At 33.7% G+C, this 16,284-nt stretch overlaps 1 protein-coding gene across 6 annotated transcripts in view; it reads right to left on the minus strand.

Annotated features, from left to right (window-relative positions):
* Positions 1-16,284, minus strand: part of HELZ (helicase with zinc finger) — a 266,896-nt gene that overhangs the window by 125,982 nt on the left and 124,630 nt on the right. For all 6 annotated transcript variants that reach the window (XM_007482771.3, XM_007482772.3, XM_001379116.4 and 3 more), the window contains 2 exons: positions 7,751-8,018; positions 6,457-6,790 (listed from right to left, as the gene is read on the minus strand). In XM_007482771.3, coding sequence (XP_007482833.1) covers positions 6,457-6,790; positions 7,751-8,018 — 602 coding nt within the window. The remainder of the gene's footprint in view (positions 1-6,456; positions 6,791-7,750; positions 8,019-16,284) is intronic.

The raw sequence follows: 16,284 nt of genomic DNA on the forward strand, positions 1-16,284 counted from the left end.
AATCCTAAATCTTGAATTCCAAAATCTTTGACACCGTCAATAATGATTTTCCCTTTAATAATCTCTAATCTCTGGGTTTTCTCAACACTACTCTCTCCTTATTCTCCATCTATCTGACTACTTCTCAGTCTCCTTTGCTGGTTCTTCATTAAGATCACACCTGCTAGCTAGCCATAAAGTCCTACAGAGCATGTAGGGCTCCCTTCTCTTCTCCCAATATATTATCTCACTTAATGATCTCATGACCTTCAATGGATTCTATTATCATTCTCTATGCTTACAATTCTCAAATCTACTCATCTAGTCCTAACCTGCCTGCTAACCTCTATTTTCACATCTCCAGCTGCCTATTAGACTTCTCAAACTGGATGTCCAGTAGATAACTTAAATCCAACATATCCAAAATGAAACTCATTATCTTTTTTTTTTCCAAACCCTGTCAATTTCCACATTTCACTATTCTTGTCAAGGACTCCCAAATGTTCAGGTTCACAACCTAGGTGCATTCCTTTACTTCTCACTCTCTCTCAGAAAACCCCTATAGTCAATCACCTTTGCCACATCTTTTAAAGATGCTACCTTCTCTCCTCTAATGCCACTAATACTCTAGTACAAGCCCTTATCAACTCACTCCTAGACTATTACAATAGTCTTCTGGTTGATTTCTTTCTTTCAAGTCTCTTCCCACTCTAGTTCATCTATCAGTCTTTTCAGTCTATTCAGCTATCAGTCTTTTCCTAAACAACAGGTCTCACTATGTAATCCTTCTATTAAATAAATTCTAGTTACTCCTGATCATCTCCAGAGTCAAGTATAAAATCCTGTTTCACTCTCAAAGTTCTTCATAATATAGCCTCCTTCCAACCTTTCCACTCTTCTTATATCTAACTTTCCCCCACAGACTCTTGAAATTCAGTTGGCACTAGCCTACTGGTTGTTCCTCACACCAAACAGGCTATATCCTGACTCCACACATTTCATTGAAGCCATTCTTGTGCCTGGAATTCTCTCCCTCCACATTCTTACACAAAAGTTTTGTGTAATCCCTCATAATGCTAGATCCTTCATTCTATTTATTATCACCAGATTGTCCTGTCAATCTCTTGTTTGTACGTAGTTGCTCACATGTGGCATTCCCCAAAAGGCTGAATTCCCTGAGAGCAGAGAGTTCTTTATTATTTTTCTTCTTTGCTAAATGATAACTATGAAAATAAATACAACTTATAGGCTGATTTCTTGAAGAGGATGAGAAGTTAGAAAACTCAATAAGACCCTCCATATTAAATTAATATATATTTAATGCATTTTAATATCAATGCAAAGGCAGGCATAGATAAGGGTAGATGAAGAAAAATAAATTGGAAAATATGGTTCAGAAATATGCAAAAAGAAAGGCCAATCCTCATATTACAGACTACACAAAAATCTCATCCTTATAAATAATAAATAGTTTCTGCATCAAGAGGGTGAATAGTCATTGGCCTACAGGTAGCACTCAGTAACATCACAAAAATAAAACTCATTCTTTTTTGAGAGGTAGAAAACAACTAGTTACAAATTTAGGAGGCATTTTTGAATCTACTACTTGACTGCAAGCAATCTGACCATAATTTGTTAGAGCAAAGAGAAAAATCAATATTAAATTAGAAGAAAGAATAAAAATGAGATATGGAGTAAAATTAAAATAACTACAACCTAACCTATTTAATAACTCATTGATGTGTGAAAATGGGAAATGGGCAAAATAAAAGAATAAAGCAGATTAGCACTGTTTCCTAAGGAATTTCAATTAACACAAAATTAATTTCACAAAAGGGAGACCAAAAGAGGATAGCAACTCCCTTGGCCAAGAAACATTTGATCTCCTTGCCAAGAAAGAACAATACTGGTTCAGATCTAAATCCATTCACAAAAATCCGATAAGAATGAATGGGAAAAAATCTCATTAATAATATCATCAATAAAAATAATAAGAGAAATTAGGTCGAAAAAAGTTCACAGAAAGCTTGGCAAGACACCATATTAAGGCAGATAATTATAAGCATTAAAGTTGAAACTTAACAGAGGACAATAAAGAACAAAAAATGAAAAAAGATTTGTCAAGATTACTATAACAAAATTGTCACCAAAATCTCACCATTGTCAACAGAATCAATACAATTGGACGACTATAAGATTATGGTCAATGATGTGCTACATAGTAAAGTCAAAATGGTACTAAAGAAAATAGCCTAAAAGAACAGCTGCACTAGACCAAGTATATGGAAAGGAGGTCCATGCTGGAGATGACACAATTTTTAGATCAGTAAGGGATCAATTTTCAAGCTATTCAAAAAGGAAAGGATATCAAGTAATTGAGGAAAATTTCACATTATTACTACCATGAGATGCAGGAAAGTATATTATATAAAGTACTAGATCTAGAGTCAAGAATACTTGAGTCATAATTCTATAATAGACTCTGAACCTTAGTTTCTTCATTTGTAAAATGGGAATGATAATATCTAAAGTATCTATGACAGGGAGCTGCTGTGAGGTTTAAATGAGAATGTTTGGAAAGTAAATGGAAAACCTTAAGCATGATGAGTGCTGGAAATGGTGCCAATACCTTACATCAATGCCACGCTGAATTAATTCAATTTCTATTAAACTCCATTCCATTATTAGAGAAACACATATTTTTCCATGTTAAGATAGGCCAATCTCATTTAAGTAGATATGATCTCACTGAGTTGGGCTTTCCAGGTAATTAGCACAATGTCATCTGCAAACAGAATCTGGAAATTTTCATTATCAGTAGGAAAATTTTCTTCTAGTTGGATTTTATGTAGGACATCTTCCATCACCTTATTGAAAACATGGTCTCCCTGTTTGGGCCTTAATGTTCATACTCAACAAATTTTTTCTATAAAGTTACTGCAATAATCATATTTGAATTAAGATATTGCATAATTTAAAAATATGAATGGGATTCATCTTATTTTAGAAAAGTCTTTAAACATGCCTTTGTTCAGTCATGTTAAATGCTTTCTTTGGTTTTTGTTCAGGGGGATGGGAAGAGATTACAAACATCAAATAATTGACAGTAAAATAATATATTATCTGTACCTTTTGTACCTTGAATGGTTGTGAAAATGTTGTCTGCTAACCAAAATTATGTGAAAAAAGCTGCCTATTGCATTCTAATGTATTTATAAAGGCTACCCTCTCAATGCCTGCAGTCTTATTTTCATAAAAATTTTATAAAGATGAGAAGGCAACCATGAATAATTGTTAATGTTTTCCCAGTCACAACTTTATAGCACAAATTGCTGTCTTTTCTTTTCTCCTTCTTTTTGATGGAATCTTTTCCTCTTAGAAATAATGAAAAATTCTTTAGTGTCTTAAAAATTGTGTATTCTCCAGCACAGATTTCTATTTGGATTTGGTCAAATAAAGCCATTCTTTGCAAATTCAATTAAATACCATTCTGGCTTCATCACATAGGCTAAATGCTTGACTGAATTATTACCATTACTGATCAAAATAGCCTGCCATAGAAATGTTGGCAGAACTGTTCATTTCGCATATATTTGTTGTCCTCCAAGTTTCATCTCTAATGTTTCCTGGATAATCTATCTATCTTTCCCATATAAACTTCTTTTTCCTTCTATTATTTTATATTGTTTCCTGAGGCAATAGTGCTTATATTCTTTCATCATCTTTCTCTGCAGTGTTTTGAACATAAACTTGTATATATTAACCTCTATAAATCCTTAACTATCACATTTCTCTGCTCAGTAATTTTGCTAGCTCATATAGTTTATGTGCTCTTTTAGCTTCCTTGTTGTGATAATGATTTTGCATAATGTAAACTTTTCCAAGAAATGGTGAAAGTTAATAATTTTTGTCCATTTCTTGTTTTTCTGAATCAAGAGATTTGTTTAAGACTGCAATGATACTGCTATAAATTATATGAAATGCTTTTTTCTGGTTCCAAAAAAAACTGGAAGCAAAAAGATGTTGACCAATTGGTGGTATGCAATAAAACATTATTATGGCATAAGAAATAATGAATATGAAAAATTCAGAGAAATGCAAGAAAATTTATAGATCAGAGCATAAGTAAGCAGAACCAAGAGAACGATCTTTTTCAACAAGAACAATATACACAGTAACTACAGTAATGTAAATTGCATTCAATACATATAACAAGTAAAAATATAACTGTTGGTCATGGGTAAGATAAAAAAATGTGAGGTTTGTTTCATTGGCTTATTTTGCACAAGTATTTTGAAACAAGGGAGTATTTCATTAGGGGGAGTGAAATTATCAAGGAAATGGGTGTGGTATAAAAAAACAAAAGGCATTAATTCTTCCTTTAACTTGAACAATGGGAGGACTCTGATTATAAAAAGTTAATCTGTGTTATTGGATATAATCAACTTACTAAGCTGTATGGGAATGTTGAGGTAAAAATAAATGGTATCAATAAAACAAAAAATTTTGGACAGCAACAAAACTTTCTATATATCACATAAAATACAGTCTTGTCATCTTTATCTTTTCTTCCAATTAATTTACTTTAACCTTTGCTCTCATAAGTTCTGACTGTACAAAGACAACTGATTCTGAAATGACTCCCACGTTGATACCTAGTTGTTTCCTATTAAAACACAGTCAATCTCAGTTTTTGTGACGTTTGTAGGTGCTCACCATGTCCAGTGCCTTCTAATTCTTTTAGAAGAAAGTGTTAATGATATTCAGGAAAGAGGTATTTGAGTGGTCTATCAGCCTCTGGCCTTTTAAATTTCTTGATCTTAAACCATATTTTCCAACATGATTTTTGCCATCCTCCCCTTTTCCCACCTTCACATTGAAGTCACCAAGTATCAAGGTACACTTTGGAGGATCTTGTCAAGTTCTTCATAGACTTTCACTACTTCTTCATCCTCTAAACAGATGTTGGTACATAAGGTGCAATTATCTTCACTGTAGTCTGTTTGCTTACGTTCATCATGAGCACTGCAAGGTGAGATGACCAAATTTCCCATGAATTGATGTGTCTTGTTAATTTTGGGTATACAATGAAACTAACTCCAGCAATTCCATTATTCACCTACACAAGGAAAACTAATAAACCAAATTTTCATTTAGTTTTAACTAATTTGACTATTAGTTTTATTTAAAGTAAGTCCATGAATGTGATTCATTCCTCCAAAAAATATATTGTCAAAGACTGAATATCAAGAGTACAGTTAAAATACTAAAGATAGTATAAGAATTAAATGAGCTTTTACACCCTCTGCCCCCCTTTCCACTACTATCACCATTCACTGTGAAAGTCAAGAACATTTTGTATTTTTACATATTTCATGTTGTCCCAATGACCAAAACATTTATTACCTAATAGGCAACCTTCTACTTTTCATATTATGCCATTCTGGTGCTTAAGACAATATAGTCTAGTGCTAAAATTGTATTCAAAACTTTAAGCCCAAATACAACCTGCACTACTTTGGTAGTGTGTTTGAAACCCCATCATCTCCTCCACAACACAGTGAAGAGTCAGAAGAGAGACCAAAAACAAAATAAAGGAAATGCAAATCTACAAGTCCTATAACATGAGGTCCTAGCTTCTGTACGTACTCTGAAGTGGCTTTCAGGGGCAGCAAGGTAACAGATGATATGGAAAACGAGGACCTGGCAACAACAGTGCCTTCACCCTCCAACCTCCATACTTCAAATGATTTAGGACACCCTCTATGACACATTGGATTACTGTAAGTAACATATGGTCATGTTGGACAGAAAGGGGTAGAAAAGAAAAGGAGGTTGTTGTAGAAGAAACTTCTATTTTAATATAGATTAGAATAAATGACTACTAAAGTGTTTTCTTCCTAAAAAATGTCCTATTATAATAAAAATACTGCAATAATACCATGGATTTTTAAACAGAACATCTTTAATTTTCATTCAAAACCACTTATTTTATATACTATTTTGTATTAGTAAGCACTGAATCAGCAGGCCATTATTCTTTTTATAATAACTACTCACTATATTTATAATTCATTAAAGTATTCACTTACCTGGGAGAAGAAAATGACCTCATAAGATCAAGATTTTTTTTTTCCAGACCTATGAGAATGTATTTATCTACTAAAAATGGAGACTATTCACTGGAAGTCTTTAAAAAACTTTCCCTCCAATTAATGTTAAAATAATTTTCTAATACTTATATTTTAATCAAAATAACTATGATTCTTAAAATACAAGAAAACTAACTTTGTTATAACTTTAACTAGTACTTTACTGACTACGTAATTCTCATACCACTGATATCCCCATTCACCTCTGAAGTCAATTACAACTCTGCTTATGGTAAATACATAAAGAATGAGTCGAAATAATCAAAGGAGAACTAGTAATCCTGAGAATGAGAAACAACCTGCAAGTAGCTTTTTCAAAACATACCTGCATTTCACAATCAGCTCGAAGATTAAGCTCTTCACAGCATTCCCTGGATATCCTCAAGAAAATATAATCTTTTGTTTTTTCTTCAATAGCTGCTTCAAAAACCTTTTCTTTGGTTCCCTGGGTCTGTACTAATTTCTCTTTAATGATTGGCAATAAATAAACAGCATTGACTTTGGTCATCACCAGTCTTCCAGCCAAAGTGTCTTCAGAAAGAGTTTCAGTGAGCTTAAAGCGACCAAAAAGTTGACCATTCTGAGCATACTTTGCTCCTCCAGAAACACCCGTGAGCATGAAACTTGCTACAATCTGCAATTGCACTTTAATATTAAACCTAAATCAGAAAATATACAGTTAGTTTAAATAATTTACAAATAAAGAAAAAAATTTTAAAACCCTTACCTTCCATCTTAGAATCAATGCTCTATATTGATTCCAAGACAGAAGAGCAGTAAGGGCTAGGCAACAGGAGTTGAGTGACTTGCCCAAGGTCACACAGCTAGGAAGTGTCTGAGATAAGATTTGAATCTAGAATGTCCCATCTCTAGGCCTGGCTCTCAATCCACTGAGCCACCCAGCTGACCACAACAACAACAAAATAAAAATTCTGAGAGACCTGGGACAAGGAAATGCAATGTGCATCAAATATAAACATAGAAAGTATTAACATCATATAAGTTCTATGCTGTTGAGTTACAAATTATTCAATGTTTTTGCTTTTGATCCAAGCTTGAGTTAACGAACATGAAAAAATGCAACTTCTAAATAAAATACTACTTATGAATGCACACTCAGGTTTAATAGAAAGGGAATGAGTACTCTACAAAAAATTTTATTGAATATTTTAAATTTTTAATTAAATGTAATTTTAAAAATGAAATTTATTTGTATTTAACATTGAAATTAAAATTTGGCAAAGTGTACAACTTACTTAAAATGGCTTAACATTTTGTTTTCCTTTTCAAAATTTGCCTTTTATACATATATTCCATTTTAGACATTAAGAAGACATCCATTAATAATAACATTTTCCAGAGACTATAACATTTTTGTAACTACTACAATGACTAACAAAAGGTCCTATTTTTAAAAAATTGAATAAAATATATTTATTCTCATAATTATATTTCAAGATACTTGTTAATTCTCTTTTTATATGAAGGGTTATAATTAAAAAACTAGAGAAGATGGTAGAACAATTACTTTATAACCTATCATTCAAAGTACCACATAATAAGTCCTAGTATCATGAGACAAACAGTTAATGAAAAACATTTTTTAAATGATAACTTACTTGCTAACTTCTTTATACTGTGCTATTTCCTCAATATAGAGCAAGTCATGTAACCGTGACTGATAATTGGTCTTTGTCAATGATTTGTCCAAAACAGATTGTGTAAATAGCTGATCAGCAGATAGAGGAATTTGATATCTAATAAGAAGGCTTTTCTCCAAATCAGTAGTTTCATTAGGCTCGAAATCAATAATAGTTTTAGAAGTGGAATCCCAGCGCTTTGCAGTCGTTAGTAACTGTTGCCTTGCATGCATTAGGTATTCAAGATCTAAAGAGAAAAGGAAAGCATGCTTATATACGGACTTATCCACTAACAATCCTTAAATACTATCCTACATTTTTTTTATTTTACCCAATAAAGACAGAATTCTTCTGTTTGTACTTGACTTGCACATAAACTTTTTCTCTTACTAGTGTTCGTTCCCCAGTTATCAGAATACTAACGTAATCTAACAAAATGGTAATACAAAAAAACAGAAATCTATGAATTGAGTACAAATGCTAGAAACCTATCAAAAATTACAAAGTGGAGAATCCAATAATAAATACACATAAAAGAGAAATCTAATGTGCAAGAAATAAATGTTTAATGCAGCAGGACAAATTTTGTTGGGTATAGAAAATGTTTCACTTCTCACCACAAACAACTATCTGATCAAAAAGCAAGGTTAAGTAGTAATAGTACTTTCTTCTTTAAGATCAAAAGAAAACCAAAATAAAGATGTCTATAAATTAACTTGATTCAAACAAAACCCTCCCAGAAGGTAGTTCCCAAATGAAAATATGATGGCTGGAGACAGAGTCACGATGATGGCATATAGGCAGCAAATGTTCAGACCTCTGAAAATCCTTCCTTACTGATTACAAACTAAATGCTCCTAGGGTACTGAAGATCAAACCTAACAACAAGACAGAGACAAGGAACCCTCCCTTCAGGACTCAACTTAAAAGGTACACCCCCAAAAGCCAGAATTGGAGAATACTCAGTTTTAAAGGGAAAGAGGAAGGAAGGTCCTGGGACCCCACCCCCACCTAGAACATTAAGCCTACAGGGCAGCGGGAACCTCTGCATGGGCAGAGGTTCTGCTCTGGAGAGAGTACCTAGCAAGCAAAGCTGTGCCAAGCTTAGAGTGTCGAACACAGGTGATAGGGAAGCAGTTAGAGAAGAAATGCAGAGGGCAGAGTGGGCAGCCTAGTTGCAGCAGTGGAGACCCTCCCTATCCCACCCCCCATTCCCAACGTTGTGGCCTCAGGGCACATCCAGGTCAACCTAGCTGGACTTAATCCCATCAAATCCTTCAGAAGGCAGGGGAGCTCAAGCTCCAATACCTCTCCCCAACAGACTGTGCTGAGAGATTTGCTGACAAAGCTCCAAGAGTGAAGGCTAAAAAAAAAAGCCAAAAACCATGGGAAAAAAAAAAGAGGAGCCAAAGCTCAGGTAACTGCAGGGAGTAAAGAAGGGGTAAATATGAGCAAACAACAAAAAAAGAAAAAAGAAATTACAATCAACAGCTTCTATACAGGCAATGAACAAAGAACAAATGGAACAGAGAAGGATGGGGGAACACCAAACAAAAAAACAGAAACCTCAGCAAATTAGATACAGGCTCTGGAAGGACTCAAAATACAATAGAGAACACAATTAAGAGAGGCTGAAGACAACTGGAAAACCTAAAAACTAAGATAAGTCATCTGGAAAGAGACACTAGAAATAAAACAAGAAAATAGTGTCTTGAAAGCCAAAATCAACCAGCTAGAAAATGAGGCAAAGGAGATGAAAGATGAGGAAAAGATGATGAAAGATGACCTCCAAAGAAAATCAGACCAGGAGAAGGATGACCAAAAAGCCAGGGATGAAATCCAGTCTTTAAGAACCAGAATACAACTAGAATCAAGTGACTTCACAAGGCAGCAGGACACTATATAACAAAATATAAAGAATGACAAATTTGAGGAAAATAAGAAGCACCTCACTCACAAAACAGAGGATTTAGAAAATCATTCAAGGAAAGACAATTTAAGAATTGTTGGACTACCAGAAAACCATGACAAAAGGAAAAACCTGAACACTATACTAAAGGAAATTATCCAAGAAAACTACCCTGATATTCTAGAACAGGAGGGAAAAGTAGAGATTGAAAGAATCCACAGATCACCTCCTGTACTTAATCTCCAACTGAAAACACCCAGGAATGTTATAGCCAAATTCAAGAACTATCAGACCAGAGAAAAGATATTACAAGCTGCCAAGAAGAAGTCATTCAGATACCATAGAACCACAGTGAGGATAACACAGGATCTGGCTGCATCTACACTGAAGGACCAAAAGGCATGGAATATGATATTCCGGAAAGCAAGGGAACTAGATCTACAACCAAGAATCAAGTACCCAGCAAAATTGACTATATTCTTACAGGGGAAAGTATGGTCATTCATCAAAATAGAAGAATTCCTAGAATTTTTAAAGAAAAGACAAGATCTGAACAGAAAATTTGATTCCCAAACACAGAACACAAGAGAATCATCAAAAGGTAATTAAAAAGACAGAAAAAAGAATAACAAAACAAAACAAAAACTTTTTTTAAAGAGACTCAATAAGTTAAAATGATATGTATTCCTATAAGAAAAAAAGGTCATTGATAACTCTTAAAAATTGTTATTATCGGGGGCAGCTGAGAAGCTCAGTGGATTGAGAGCCAGACCTAGAGATGGGACATCCTAGGTTCAAATCTGATCTCAGACACTTTCTAGCTGTGTGACCTTGGGCAAGTCACTCAACTCCTGTTGCCTAGCCCTTACCACTCTTCTGCATTGGAACCAATACACACTATTGATTCCAAGACGGAAGGTAAGGGTTTAAAAAATCACCTGGGCAGCTAGAAGAATTACAATTAGAGGGAACAGTGGCAAACTATAGGATGAAATGCTAAGACATAAATATGTAAATTTATATGTCACAAAGAAGTTCATGGCGGCACGGAAGAGAACATCAATACACTGGAAGGGTAAAAAAGGCTGGCGATAGGAAATACTCAATTCTTATCTACATTAAAATTGGCTCAAAAACGGAAGATCAATCAAATCCATTGGGGCAGAGATTTGATTTGCACCATATAGGGAAGTAGAATGGTTAACAAATGGACTGATGGGGAGGGAAACAGTACAGGGGAGGGAGACAGTGGGAGGTAGTTTAAAAAGACTGTAAAGAAAATAAGGGGGTAATAAGAAGGGAGTAGGGTAGAAAGGGAAGTAAAATAATGGTGGGAATTAGGGGAACTGATTTAAAAACAAAACATTGGTGTAGAAGGAAATAGTTTAAGAAGAAAAGGCAGGACTAGGAGTGCAAATAAAAATGCTGGGAAATACACAGCTGGTAATCATAACTCTGAATGTGAATGGAATGAACTCACCCATAAAACAAGTGAATAGTAGAGTGGATTAGAATCCAAAACCCTACCATATGTTGTCTACAAGAAAAACACATGAAGAAGGTAGACACACATAGGGTCAAAGTAAGAGGATGGAATGAAATTTATTGGCCATCAACTGATAAAAAGAAGGCAGGAGTCACAATCATAATATCTGACAAAGCCAAAGTAAAAATAGATCTAGTTAAAAGAGATATGGAAGGTAATTACATCCTGATAAAAGGTAGTATAGACAAGTAGTATAGACAATGAGGAAATATCAGTACTCACCATGAATGGCTTGGCATCCAAATTTCTAAAGGAAAAACTAGTGGAGCTCAAGGATGAAATATCTAGAAAAACTATACTAGTGGTAGACCTAAACCTTCCTCTATCAGAACTAGATAAATCAAACAAAAATAATAATAAAAAAGACGTAAGAGAACTGAATGAAATCTTGGAAAAATTAGAGTTAGTAGATATGTGGAGAAAAATAGATATGGACACAAAGGAATACACCTTCTTTCCAGCAGCACATGGTACATTAATAAAGATTGACCATGTACTAGGGCATAAAAACATTGCAAATAAGTGCAAAAGAGCATAAATAACAAATACAACCCTCTCAGATCACAATGCAATGACAATAATAATTAGTAAGGGTACATGGAGAGGCAAATCAAATCAAAATCAAAACTGGAAATTAAACAATACAATTCTCCAAAATTGGTAAATTTAAAGAACAAATCATAGAAACAATTCATTGAAGAAAATGACAATGATGAGACATCCTTTCAATTATGGGATGCAGCCAAAGAAGTACTCAGGGGAAAATTTATATCCTTGAGTTCATTTATTAACAAATTAGAGAAGGCAGGGGTTAATGAATTGGGCATGCAAATTAAGAAACTAGAAAGTGAACAAATTAAAAATCCTCGGATGAATACTAAATTTAGAGATCCTAAAAATCAAAGGAGAAATTAATAAAATTGAAAGTCAAAGAACTTTTGCTTTAATAAATGAGACTAGAAGCTGGTACTTTGAAAAAAACAAATAAAATAATTACAGTACTAGTCAATCTAAATTTAAAAAGGAAAGAAAAAACCAAATTGATAGTATCCAAGATAAAAAGGGAGAACTCACCTCTAATGAAGAGGATATTAAGGCAATCATTAAAAATTATTATGCCCAATTATATGGCAATAAATATGGCAATCTAGGTGATATGGATGACTATGTACAAAAATATAAATTGCCTTGACTAACAGAGGAAGAAATAGACTACCTAAACAAACCCATATCAGAAAGAGAAATTGACCAAGCCATCAAAGAACTCCCTAAGAAAAAATCCCCAGGTCCAGATGGATTCACAAAGGAACTCTATCAAACATTCAAAGAACAACTAATCCTGATGTTATACAAACTACTTGACAGAATAAGCAAAGAAGGAGTTCTACCAAATTCCTTTTACGACACAAACATGGTACTGATTCCAAAGCCAGGCAGGTCAAAAACAGAGAAAGAAAACTATAGGCCAATCTCCTTAATGAATATAGATACAAAAATCTTAAATAGGATACAAGCAAAAAGACTCCAGCAAGTGATCACAAGGTTAACCAGGTAGGATCCGTACCAGGAATGCAAGGATGGTTCAATATTAGGAAAACCATCCACATAATTGAGCATATTGACAAGCAAACAGACAAAAATCACATGATTATCTCAATAGATGCAGAAAAAGCCTTTGACAAAATACAAAACTCATTACTACTGAAAACAGTAGAAAGCATAGGAATATAAGGGTCATTCCTAAAAATAATAAACAATATATATCTAAAACCACCAGCCAACATCATCTGCAATGGGGATAAACTAGAAGTCTTCCCAATAAGATCAGGAGTGAAATAAGGATGCCCATTATCACCTCTATTATTTAACATCGTATTAGAAACACTAACAGTAGCAATTAGAGACGAAAAAGAAATTGAAGGTATTAAAACAGGCAATATTGAAGGTATTAAAACAGGCAATGAGGAGACCAAGCTATCTATCACTCTTTGCAGATGAGATAATCGTCTACTTAAAGAATTCTAGAGAATCAACCAAAAAGCTAGTCGAAATAATCAACAATTTTAGCAAAGTTGCAGGATACAAAATAAACCCACATTAAGTCATCAGCATTTCTATGTTTTCAACACATCTCAGCAACAAGAATTAGAAAGAGAAATTCCATTTAAAATCACCCTAGACAATATAAAAAAAATCAAAAGAATGAAAAAACACATCAGGAAATATCTTATTGGGGGGAAAAACTGACATGAAAAATAGAACCAAGAGAAATAATTTAAGAAATATTGGTCTACCTGAAAGCGGATTTAAAAAAAAAAAAAAGCATGGACATCATAATACAAGAGATTACCAAAGAAAACTATCCACATAAACTCACACATGAAAATAAAATAAAAATTGAAAGAATCCATAGATCATCTCCAGAAAGAAATTCTCTAATGACAACTTCCAGGAATAGTCAAATTCAAGAGTGCCCCAAGTCAAGGATAAAATACTGCGAGCAATTAGAAAATAATTCAAATACCATGTAACTACAATCAGGATTACATAGGACTTAACAGCTTCCACATTAAAAGATTAGAAGACATGGAATATGATATTCAGGGAGGGGAAAGATGCTAGGTTAACAACACAGAGTCACTTATTCAAGCAAAACTGAATGTATTCCTTCATTTGAAAAAATGGACATTATACAACATTTCCAAGCCTTCCTGAAGAATAAACCAGACCTAAACAAAAAATGTGAAGTCCAAACGCAAGTCCCCAGACAATCCTGCAAAGGTAAATAATAAAGAATAATATTTGAGGAACTCATTAAATTTAAAATATTTGTATTTCTACATGAAAAGAGGATATCTGTAATTTTCAAACATTACTCTTAGCAATAGAGCATAAAGAAGGAATAAACTTAGAAAGAGGGTGGGAAAGTAAGCTGATTATGATGATAGGATGAATGATGATGTAAGATGATACAATGTATATGTAAATGTAATGATAAGTATGTATCATATGATATGTAAAAAAGTAGGGGTGAGAGGATTTCACTGAGAGAAAAGGAAAGGAAGAGATAAAATGGAGTGAATTATATAACAAAGAGGTGTGAAAAATCATACTCTAGTTAGAAGAAGGGTAGATTTAAACCTAATTAATACCAAGAGGAAGTGGTATCAGTTTTAAATTAGAGAGACTAAAGACAGATGGCCCCAAGAATGGTAATGAAAGAAGGGAATGATGATGGGGTTAGAATTCCTATGTTCATCCATGATGCCTCTGGAGCCGGTATTCATTTCTACTTGTGTCTTAAGTATATTTGGTGACATACAGAAGAGTCAGAACAATCAGAATGTCAATAGAATCATCACTGGAGAAGCAGTCCAATCGATGGACAATTTATTCCCAGTTTTATCACAAAAAAGTGCTGCTAAGTATATTTTGGCATATTTGGGATGGTTTCATTTTTGTCTTTGAGCTAGGATATGAAAGTGTTTCTATTACGTCAGGTCACTAGATCATAGAATCACAGATCTAGAGCTGGAAGAGAACTTAGAGGTCCAACCCTGACATTTTACAGATAAGGAAACTGATTCCTAAGTAGGTTAATTACCTACTCCAAGTAAAACAGGTTAAAAAGAAAAACGATCAGAGGCCAAATATAATGCCAGATTCTCCGATGTCAGATTCTGTGCCCTTTTTGCTCTGTCAAAAAAAAAAATCCAAACACATGAAGATATGAATATTTCTTCAACTTTAATTGAGAAAAAATCAAGATATTTAAAAAATGAAGACAGAAGGTATAAGGTATGAGATTCAACTATACAAAATTATCAAGAGAATGGATAAACATCAATGATGACCAAATCCTGAAATTGAAGAATTTGAGATACTTGAGCCTTAAAGGAGAGGTAAACTCATTGGAATTCACGACCTTAGAAGTTAAACAGCAGAAAATGAAAATAGATTAAAGAACGATTTATAGAGATAGCACAGTAGATACAGCATGGGACCTAGAGGCAGGAGGACATGGGTTCAAATATAGTCTCAAACACTCATGAGGCCTATATGGACAAGTCACTCAACCCCAATAACCTAGTCTTACTTTCTATAGATTCTAAAATAAAAAGCAAAGCTTCCAAAATAAGAATAATTTAAAGGAATTCATAGATGATATATCCAATGGTAACCTTCAAAAGTCAGTGTAAATGGAAGACAACTACCAAGATCTTCAACAAAATGTCTCTATGCTACAATTGTCAGTAACAGAATTCAAGTCTACTCAGACACAAATAGTATTTTGTATCTTATCATGTTATTTTGATTATTAACTAGAACAGTGACTACAGTTTTGATACATGATTATAAATTGTGATTAAGGCCTTAAAAGGATATTTTTTATATGTGTGGCAAGACAAATGTGGAAAAAAAAACATGAAGAAATTAACATTTAAATACTTATACAGGAACAAAGACTTAAGATTGAATAAGACCTAAGAGGCTCTCTAATCACATGAGGGTAGAATTATAGAGCTAGAACTAGAGAACTATAGTGAGAGCAGAACTCAAAGATTATCTCATTCAAGCTCCTCTTTTTGAAAGAAAGAAACTTAAGTCCAACAAGGTTCAATTGCCCAAGGACCCAAAGAAATAGGATTTGAATCAAATTTTCTGGACTTGAAATCCAGTACTCTTTCCACAATAGACATGTAGTCAAATAGATTTTATTAATCACAAGTATGAAGTATCACACTTAGGACTGTATCATACTGCCTTTCTGTGGTGCTCCACGATTACATTAATATGCCAATTGCTTCCATCAATGAAAATATCACACTATTCTTCTGAGCCTCTCTCTGTGCAGTTATCTCTCATTCCATAAATTTTCCACAGAGCCCAAAAAAGAGAGGTCATTGTCTAATTTCTTTTCATATCTCAGTAATATTCAGGCTAGTTATCTATTGACTTTCTTCTTGCTATGTTAACTGGCCACATCCTTTTCTGGTCAATAATCTCTCCTGAGTAAGGAATAAAAAAATCATTGTGGGTAACATAGTATGTGCAAAT

The sequence above is a fragment of the Monodelphis domestica genome, chromosome 2 (assembly GCF_027887165.1).
Source record: "Monodelphis domestica isolate mMonDom1 chromosome 2, mMonDom1.pri, whole genome shotgun sequence".
NCBI lineage: Eukaryota > Metazoa > Chordata > Mammalia > Didelphimorphia > Didelphidae > Monodelphis > Monodelphis domestica.